This window comes from Sardina pilchardus, chromosome 24, assembly GCF_963854185.1.
Source record: "Sardina pilchardus chromosome 24, fSarPil1.1, whole genome shotgun sequence".
Taxonomy (NCBI): Eukaryota; Metazoa; Chordata; class Actinopteri; order Clupeiformes; family Clupeidae; genus Sardina; species Sardina pilchardus.
The window spans coordinates 20,910,525-20,921,086 of NC_085017.1; the positions used below are offsets into that span (position 1 = coordinate 20,910,525).

Here is a 10,562-nt window from a genome sequence, read left to right on the forward strand (position 1 = left end):
TCAGTTCATATGGTCACATATTTATTCCTCGCTTTGTCCTCTCCAATGACAAAGAAACAATGAAAAATACCTCAGTACATCAGATAAAAATAATCTTGGTTCAAAACAGCAGTTCAATCCACATTCCATTAAAAAAAAAACTGTACTGGTGAGTGTTCTAAAAACATGGTACGTACTTATGACACAAACAGATTGAACAGATCGACTCACCCCCTTGATTTGGGATGTGCTGGATCAGTGATAATTAGGATGAAGAGCCACTGACCACCTGAGACAGTATAACGGTCAAGAGGACTGTTGAGTTTGATCTCATCTCACCCTATTCATCTGCACACTATGATATAGTGCATGTAACAGCACATGACAGCATTTCCTTCTGAAGACTATGCAGGAGCGATCCTTGGCCCTTAACAGACTAAAAACAGAACCGTGAGTGATAAAGAGATAGCGTTTCATGATATGCAATGAGTAGATCCTGTCCAGATTATAATCTGGGTCCGCATGAAACTAGCTGGGGATAAAACCTTCGGGTGAATCTCAAGAAAGATCAACATGATGCCAACATATCATTTCCATTTAGATACAACAACAAAAATTCCCTCAGCAGTTTATGTTTTTGACCTTTGGATAGTTTTTCTTCTTTCGCCTTACTCGTCAACAAACAGAGCACTGCCTGGCCTCTCTAGTTGATATTTCACTTAACTGTGGTATATACGAGCTGGTAAAGATGCTCTATAGTGGATGTTTTAAAGCAAAAATTACCAGAACTGTGTTAACTTCTTCCAAGATCTACAATGAAGGCTATTGTGGTTCTAAAGAGGCCCAAGGATCACACCGGCAATGGAATGCGAATGAGAACACAGGAAGAGTGTTTGTGATAATGAGTGTCTGTGTAAGAAAATATTCCAGCTATGTCTGAGCCCCCCATAGCAACTACAGGTCACAGAAGGCTATGCCATGGTAATTGAAATACATTTTAAATACGGTACATAAATGAGAAAATGTGTGTTTTAGTTGTATTCCAACCATGTTTTCTCAAATTGAGCAGGAATCTGTATAAATATAGAGGAAAAAAATCTTTTTTTTCCAAAATAAATAATTGATACTCTCTCAAAAAGGCATTATAAAACATATATTGTTGAAATAGGGTCTCATAAGTTCCTTCAATGAATGGAAGGACTTCAGGATGAACAAAATTGTGAAATGTCAAAATAAAACCAATACATCAGCCCTCAAAAAATGACTAAAATGCCTCATAAATAAAACACGTGTATTCAAAAGAGGGTTTGGACGTGTGTCCATTCAAGGTCCACCTCCTCTTCATATAACACTCATAAAACAATGTTTTTGCTCAGTCTGGAACACAAAAAATCACACACACATACACACGCTGACAGGCACACACACGCCCACACACACACACACACACACACACACACACACACACATAGGCAGTGTTGAGAGAACAGCCTAGTTGACCTTCTTGTTATCCGTTGGAGTGTGGTTGTTTGTGTGGCTATGTTGTTGGTCGTGAGGGCTGAAGTCTGTGCAGAAGCCATTGCTGGACACTGGGGGCGGTGTGATCACAGGACAGCTGGGCTGGGATGACCCAGAGCTGAGGAGGTACCGGTCCACAAAGTCTGGACACCGCTCCACAAACTGCTCAAACTCCTCTGTACCAAGAAAACAATCCGAAAGGTATACAGATTCATTATGAAGAGTTAATCCCACAATCATAAGCACCAATGTATTTGTTGTAGAAAAGATTATAGATTTGCAATCATGTGATTTGCCACAATGACACAACTAGATAGCAGACAGCTCTATACTCTTTTGTTATCAGTTTCTCAGTCTTAGGAATTTAATCACATCATCAGACCATTCCTGATGGACTGAAATACTGTAAGTAAACAACTGCAGTGCATTTATTGTAATTTCCGAATGACTAGCCGCGGCTTATACATTGATTTTGCAAAGTTTCTTCAGCCATGAGGTTAATACACGGGGACAGTTAATATGTTACTATTATGGCTTTGTTTCTTTTAACTTGCATAAAATACCATCCTGCAGCTTATACCCAATGGAGCTAATACACAGGAAATTACTACAAGAAAGCCACAAATGGTAATGAAAAAAAACCTTCTTTTCCTTCATTTTAAATATTGGTTGTTGCACGTCTATGCATCTGTGTTTTGGCAACAATAATGCAACCATATGTGTGTACCTTTAATAAAAAAAAAATATATATATATATATTTATATCATTCACATTTCTCTGATCTCCATACCACCACTATAGAAAATCTATGTGAATAACATATGGCATGCATTTGACATTAAAAGGATCACAAGAGCCTTATGATTTGTTAACATAAGAGGATGTTGGAATAGTTCATATGCAATTCCTTATACATCAGTTGAGGGCTTAGCATTCAACTTATGTGAATGAACATGACCTTGCGGGATGTTCCATAACTCTGTTGAATAGCAGAGAGAGAGTACTCTAATTGGTGGTGTGAACTTAATGTGAATTATTGTGAGCATGAATGAAGTGTGTGAAGCATGACTGAATATTAAGACTATTATTATGAATAAGGTGGGAGGGAGCACAGTATGCTTGAACCTCACACTGTAAATCACACAGTGGTAGTGCACGCTTCAATTAAGACGCTTAAGTGTTATTATGCAATAGGTAAGAGGTGTGTGCACTTCAGTGGAGGCTGTGAGCCACTTGTGAGATGTAGGGGAAACCTACCGAATGTGATTCTCCCTCTATGAGCAGAATCCAGGACTGTGAACATGCGTGAGGTCTCCAGGTCGGTCAGGCCCAGAGTGCTTCTGAGGACGACGGACAAATCCTCCTCGGTAACCCCTCCAGCCTCCTCCGCCTCATACATCTGCGCCAGACAGAGGACAGAATTGATTTAGATCATACAGATGGACAATATTGAAATCCTTAAAGAGACCCTATGCAACTTTTTCATAGTCATAAAATCGCTTAGAAATCGTTGTTTTGCTTGACTGACCAGTTTGATCGAAAACAGTAATATTTCCTCCCGCCCCCAGTGTCCCTATCCGCTATTGCAACCATGCAGTTTGTGCAGGAGGCGATCGCTCCTAGTTTACATCTGAAAGTCTGAGACGCGTAAGGAACGAAAAGAACCACGCTTGCAATTTATTTCTATATATATATTATATATAGCCTATATATGTATAAATATACACACTAAAGCTGTAGGGGAAGCTCTGCAGAGAAATATGCAAGCATAAAACGACCGAAAACAAAAAGCGAAACCGAAACCGGAGATGAAATCGCCAATCCTGCATAGTTTCTCTTTAAATCAAGAGAGAACTCGCATACCAATGTTGTCCAACCAAAGTGGTGAGAAGTGCAAAGTGTTCCCAAAGTGCAAGTGAAAAACGGTCCCATTCAGGCCATCATCAGTTGCACTGGCAACATTGGTGTGCGGTGCTCTCTTGACTAAGGGACTGATATACTATCGGAACTAAAGCACCCACCAGGCCTGGAATCGTTGTCACGAAACCCTATTTGTCCCATGACAATATATACCTACTGTATATTAAGACACATATTCACCATTAATTAACTGCTTACTACATGTATATTCGTAGCACACTAGCCATTTGTTTACTTGTATATTCGTAGCATACTAGCTATTTAGTGTCTACTTCCATTTGAATAGACCATCTTTGATAAGTATTATTATGGGTGAAAAACTGTTCTTGTGGTACTACCACCTTACAAGCCCCATGCTGAGCCATGCATATTTAGGTTATAATTCATATGCACCGACTTATTTCATAACTATGAATAATGGATAATTAGGAGCTTATATAGGGGAAATTCTTAATTAAGGGTCTAGTAAGGGTAGAATAAGGTCTTGCAGAATAAGGTATTAATTAGTGACTACTCTATACATGTTAGTAAGCAGCTAATTAATGGTGAATATGTGTGTCTTAAAATAAAGTGTTATCCAATATTGAAATCCACAATCTTTACCCAAGCGTCTGGCCAAGAAGCCACATGGTATCTTATCAGAAGACCATTCTCTTATCTACTCAAACAAAGACTCAAGGCACAAAAACTACCCTGTCCAGTCGAAGGGGTTCTCTTACCAGGACACAGGCCTGAGCTGAGCCTTAAACCGCTTAGGTCATGTGGTCGCCATTTTGAATATTTTTGGAGTGGAAATGACTCCGTAGTGCTAGATTCTATTGCAGGGTCACTTACAATCAGAGCTGCTTTGATAACGATCCTGATGTCTTAGATGAAAAACCTTCACAGTCTTTATCAGTAATGTTCATGATGATGGATGACAAAAGTGTGATGAAGGAAATGGGATCCCGAGATCAGTATTAACGGATACATTAATAGGATAGAGGGCTACATCATCACCCATACAGTATATAAAGTAATTGGAGGATTATCTCATCAAAATAAGGTCCAGCATCTCGCTTTATTTTGGCACTGTTGATGTATGTCGGCACTAGCCTGACTCTCGCCAGACCTTTGTAATTCCGCCATGCTCCACCAGAGGCGTTTCGCTGAGCTCCACACAAGGGTTCCACACCTCTGGGCTCGAGGGCAATGCAGGGAGCAAAAAATAATGAACCAATCAGGATCGCCGGAGAGGATTTCATAGGGTGCCTCTCATATAAAGTTTATACGTCCTCCCTCGCTCCTCGGGCCTCGATCCTCACTGATCAGAGAATGGTTTTGAAGGCATTTATTGGTGGCAAGGATGTTTTCACTCTTCTTCCGACCGGGTTTGGCAAGAGCTTGAAGTAGCCTAGCACGTCATTCAAGATAACGGACTAGTGGTTTATCAAATCACATGCAAGGATTTTTTTTACAAGGCCCCGCCTTCAGAAATACTTCTCCTATCGAGAAGTCCCAGATCCTAGTGTGAAGCTCAGCGAAGAGCGAGAGTAGGGTTATGTCGGTACCTCTTTGGAACAATGAAAAGACAGTCCTTGGTACCGTCTTTAGTAAGAAGTCCAGTCTGGTACACAGCAGTAGCACAGCATTATTTGTTTCACTCACAACAACTTTTCACACAGAAAATATTTGAAATGGTGACCACATGACATGCACATATAAGAGCACACATTCATACACTCACAAATGCAGCTGTGAAATTATCCATCATTCTATTTTCTTCAAAGGAATATTATTCCCCTCGATATGGTGAGTATGTAAAGTAAGTCTGCATACTTGCAGAGTGTGTGCATGTGTGTGTGTGTGTGTACTAGGGGTGGCACGGTTCACAAAATCTACGGTTCGGTTCGTATCACGGTTTAGGGTCATGGTTTTCCGTTTGGTACAGTCCTTGTTGTTATTTTTTCTTTTAATCTTTAACACCCGACTCGCAAGAAAGCATTCTATCAAGGATGCACTCTTGACTTTGAGAAACACCGTTTGTCTCTCGCACTTGCTATTTCTAAAGACTCGCGCGCAGCACTCAAAACTCCATACTCCTACTCTCGCGTGAAAGGGAAACACATTGTCACATATGGGAATCAATTGCGCATGCCATAACTAGCCTGAACCGTAGGACCGTACGACGAAACACACACTCCGAACCGTGACATGCCATCCGCACGGTTCGGAGCATTTTTCAAAATCCGTGCCACCCCTAGTGTGTACAGAGGTGTGTGTATGTGTGTGTGTGTGTGTGTGTGTGTGTGTGTGTGTGTGTTCGTGTTCACTCAAGACTCACCCTGAACCCCAGTTTAATGGTGTCCAGGCCTTTAAAGGGTCTATAGACCATTGATAAGGCGATGACGTACTCCCTGATGTCCACCTGTCCAGTACCATGCTGGAGAAACACAAAGCATGGAAATACATCAGTGACCATGCGGTACTCTCTGAGAAAACAACCAAACAAACCCATCAAATTATTCAGATAATACATCAAAAGAATACAACAATTATGTAGTCCACATACACTAGGCTAGAGCAAAATGTTGTGAAAAAGTCTACTATAAATTATAATTTAATTAATCAACACAGTAGTAAATAAATAATAGTATTAACTCCATTCTGATTAAATTCATTATGTAAATAATCCTATTCTAGTACATTTCCCAATACTCATATAGATGTCCAAAGGTATGTCTATTTTGAGTCATTTGTGAATTCTGTTGATCTTGGCGATAATCCCTAAATCTGACCTCATCAAACATGTCAAACATGTCCTGAAGCATGTTCGTCACAGGCAGATTGATGCACTGGGCAAAGTCTGCCAGTCCCAGCTTGTCTCCCCACAGCTTGCGTGCCCTGCCGCCCTGTTCCTGTAGGACTTCATCTGAGAGCCCTGCTTTCAATCTGCAAGGAAGAAAGACACAAATGAACTACATTCCCCACAATACACTGTCAACTTGTCACTTTACTAAGGCATCTGATTACAGAGATTACTGTTCACTACAAAGAAACACCACACTTCTTATCACCATAATCAATGAAAAACTCAACTAATGGCATCTACTGTCCAAAACCTTGCCTGTAGCTTCATTCTTTGACCACTAGAGGTCAGCTTTGTACCACTGACAGAGGAACACTGCGAGAGAGGAGGGCGAGGAGGAATGTCCTGGCATCTGAAATCAATCGGCAACTTTTCACTTTCCAAACCCAACAAATGGCGCTGCTCTCAGCGGCTCATCTTTATGATGCGGTTTTAATTAGGCACTACCCTGCCAGTGGTTGACAGCCAGAGAGAGCGAGAGAGAGCACTATTTGATTTTTCCATTACTCAGCATTGCTCTCACAGAGTGTGTGTGTGTGTGTGTGTGTGTGTGTGTGTGTGTGTGTGTGTGTGTGAGAGAGAGTGTGTGTTTTCTCTACAATTCATGTATGTTTATAAACATCTCTGTGTGGTCAAATGCCTGTGTATGCGTGCATGTGTGTGTGTGTATGTGTGTGTGTGTGTGTGTGTGTGCACGTTTGTTTTAGTGGGACTTCTAGGGCACTGAAGATTTCCCATGTGCTTATGGTTTGGCTCAGCCAGTCTTGAACAGTTAGGTGGATCAATAGGACCCTCTGCTTCCCAGGCACACAAAAGACCTCCAGTTCAGCTGCGCACAACCCCGGGGCTCATTAAGAGAAGCTCCACTGTACAGCGCTGTCTACTTAGTAGCGCATCACCACTCTGTCAACAAGTCCACCACCGATCCTCTTAATGAAGTCCTCCCAGGATTCTACACTGCTTCTTCAAAATCATTACCAACACACTGATGTCGCCACACACACACTAACATTAGCACACACACACAGACTCTTCAAAATCCCCACAAAAATACTAATTTTGCCACATACACACACATTTCAAAATCAAAATCCCCATGAAAATAATAATACGCCTCTCACACACACACACACGCACACACACACACACACACACTTTTCTATTCGTCAAGATGCCTCTGAAAGCAGTTTTCCACTTTTTGTCGATGCACTCACACCCCACACTCTTCAAATCCATGCCACGTTAAGTCAAGCGAAACGTGAGGTGTTGTGTCCTACACCTCTTAGGGAATCTCCCGCGTGCCCGTCTGGGTGCCAGTCTGTCCTGCTTACCCGAGTCGGCGCGCCAGCCTCGCAAACTCCAGTAGGCACGTGTTGCCCGGGAGACGCAGCGGGCCCTGAACCATGGCGAGCTGGCAGTCCTCGAAGGAATAGTCAGTGATGGGTGTGTCCAGCGCTCTGCCAGGAAAGAAACACAGGAAGAGGGGGATAGAGAACGGGGGATAGAGTGAGAGAGAAAGAAAGAGAGCACGGGGATAGAGAGAGAGGAGAGAGAGAGAGAGCGGGGGATAGAGAGAGAGAAGGAGAGAGAGAGAGAGAGAGAGAGAGAGCGGGCGATAGAGAGAGAGAGAGATAGAGAAGGAGAGAGAGGGAGCGGAGATAGAGAGAGAGGAGAGAGACAGAACGGGGGATAGAGAGAGAGAGAAGGAGAGAGAGAGAGAGGGGATAGAGAGAGAGAAGGAGAGAGAGAGAGCGGGGGATAGAGAGTGAGAGAGATGGAGAAGGAGCGAGAGGGAGCGGAGATAGAGAGAGCGGAGAGAGAGAGAGAGACAGAAGGAGAGAGAGAGAGCGGGGATAGAGAGAGAGAAGGAGAGAGAGAGAACAGGGGATAGAGAGTGAGAGAGCGAGAGAGAGGTTCAGCACCAGTCACTCCAGAATCAGAATCCAAAGCTCTCACACACATACAGTGTAAAGTAAACAATCGTGCTGTTTACACGAACCCATATGTATGCCCATATGTGTGCTCACGCCCTTAAATGGACACAAAAACACATGTGCATGTGTATGTACATGTATGTGTATCTTAACTGTGCCAGCACGTGTTTCTCTCTCTCTCTCTGTGTGTGTGTGTGTGTGTGTGTGTGTGTGTCTGTATGCCTTTGCATTTTAATTGTGACAGCATGTGTGTTACAGCATACATATGTGGTACTACATACACACACACACACACACACACACACACACACACACACTTTGGAGTAAGTGAAATACAACCAATTTTTAAAGAAGGGAAATGACAGAATATCCTGGGGAAACACAAGTAATGAAAGAAAAACAGTTTGGCTCCTGAAAAACAACTTTCCTGGAGGAAAGTAAAAGAAAGCCTTTTTCACTCACACGGACAAAGGGGAATCCACAGGGGGAAAAAAGCCAAAATGGCAGCCAGCACTTACTTAGCCATCAGCCGCCGCACGTTGGTTGCAAACAGAGCTGGGTCGCTCTTCTCTTCCTCTGAAGGTGTGTAAGTTGGGAGGTACTAAAAACACATAATTAAGCTAATTACATTTATTAGATGGGATTTATAGATACACCTTAAATGCTCTGATGATCCTCTATGACAGTCCTCCTGTCGGTTCTTAGTCAAGCTTGTGCATTCATGTTTGCATTGTGCAACTTTTCTAGCATAACCCGAACTTGAGCACCAAGAAAGACATCATTAGAAAGTAGTCTTGACTTGTCAGTGGTGTGTATAAATCTGAGCTTTCTGGTGTACCAGTGATCACTTATCTCCATGCCACACAAAGCAAAGCAAGGCTGGAGTCTCACTGGCTGAACAAATCTGTTCCCTGTTCCTGACTATTTTTGACTATTTTTTACCTAAATGTTCCCATAACAGTTTCTAATTGAATGCTCAGGACATTGTGAGCCATACAGCTGTACCCAGATCAGGCCCATCTGGATAGGCCAAACAAAGCATATTACATGGAAAACAAAATTACTAATTTACCTCAATTTCCAGACGGTTGTTCAGCTGACAAAGAGTGAGCCACAGGATTTTAAACCTAAGAGATAAACAAGCATTTATGAGTGTAACATCACGTTAGAAATGTCACTCTGTGTCAAATCAGACAGAATCCAGGAAAAAAATGTTGCTGCACTGTCTCAAATTCTCAAGGGCTGAAAATAATATGAAGACGGGCCTTGGTTTTGGGACCGATTCTTGATATAGACAAGATTTGAAAAAAAGGACAGTGCAGCAACAACCGTATCTGATTTGACCTGGAATGACCCAGTAACCAACTTAAAAAGCAAGAGCAGTACAAAGACGACTTCTATCTATGCTTGACTCTACACAATGCTAGTAGAATGCTCTGTTTACTTGAATGTGATGTCCCAACGTCCCACGGTCAAATATGTAAGGGATAATGTATAGAACGCCTAGCCTGACTCTCGCCAGACCCTTGTAGTTCCGCCATGCCCCACCAGAGGCGTTTCGCTGAGCTCCTTGTGTGAAGCTCAGCGAACTACAAGGATCTGGCGAGAGTCAGGTTATAGAACGCCAGACATCATCAGGAAAATAAGTAGCGACAGGGCGAACCGGACCGAAGGGGGTAAGCGAGCATCCAGAAAGCACATCCCCTATGGGAGGCTCTGAGGCTAAAAGGGCTTCACCTGCAACTAGCATTCCACTGACGCCCATTCCTTTCGGCATCACTTTGACAGCAAATAACTTTAGGTCTGAAGCGTTTAAAGTTATTTGTCCACTGTTCATTTCTAAAGAAACACAACAGTGTATGAAAAGCTCCATTGCCTTGTATCTCACGTTATGGCCCCGTAGCAGCCTTTTTTGTAACAATAGGCTCATGGCCGATAATGACCGGCGTTTCATACATTATCCCTTACGTAGCACACATGCATGTCATATGTCTATACACTCAATGCATGGCACGACCAGAAGTGTTTTACACATAAGAATGAAGAAATGCTGGTCATGTCACACACACACACACACACACACACACACACATACACACACACACATACACACACACACATACACACACACACACACACACACACACACAGGAAGTACTTACGCTCCAGGCCCTCTCCACGTCCATGAGATTGTGTCCTGCCGAGCAAGAATGAAGACTGTGAGACATACAAATGTGCAAACACACACACGCTAACACACACACGCTAACACACACACACACGCTAACACACACACACACGCTAACACACACACACACACACACACACACACACACACACAAAACAAGCAAAACATATCATA

At 42.7% G+C, this 10,562-nt stretch overlaps 1 protein-coding gene across 1 annotated transcript in view; it reads right to left on the reverse strand.

Annotated features, from left to right (window-relative positions):
- Nucleotides 1-10,562, reverse strand: part of lpcat1 (lysophosphatidylcholine acyltransferase 1) — a 33,883-nt gene continuing 23,321 nt past the window's right edge. Inside the window, exons 7-14 of the mRNA XM_062529874.1 lie at nt 10,363-10,397; nt 9,273-9,327; nt 8,719-8,801; nt 7,598-7,723; nt 6,196-6,349; nt 5,742-5,840; nt 2,756-2,897; nt 1-1,673 (exon numbers count right to left, since the gene is read on the reverse strand). Coding sequence (XP_062385858.1) covers nt 1,471-1,673; nt 2,756-2,897; nt 5,742-5,840; nt 6,196-6,349; nt 7,598-7,723; nt 8,719-8,801; nt 9,273-9,327; nt 10,363-10,397 — 897 coding nt within the window. The 3' untranslated portion in view covers nt 1-1,470. The remainder of the gene's footprint in view (nt 1,674-2,755; nt 2,898-5,741; nt 5,841-6,195; nt 6,350-7,597; nt 7,724-8,718; nt 8,802-9,272; nt 9,328-10,362; nt 10,398-10,562) is intronic.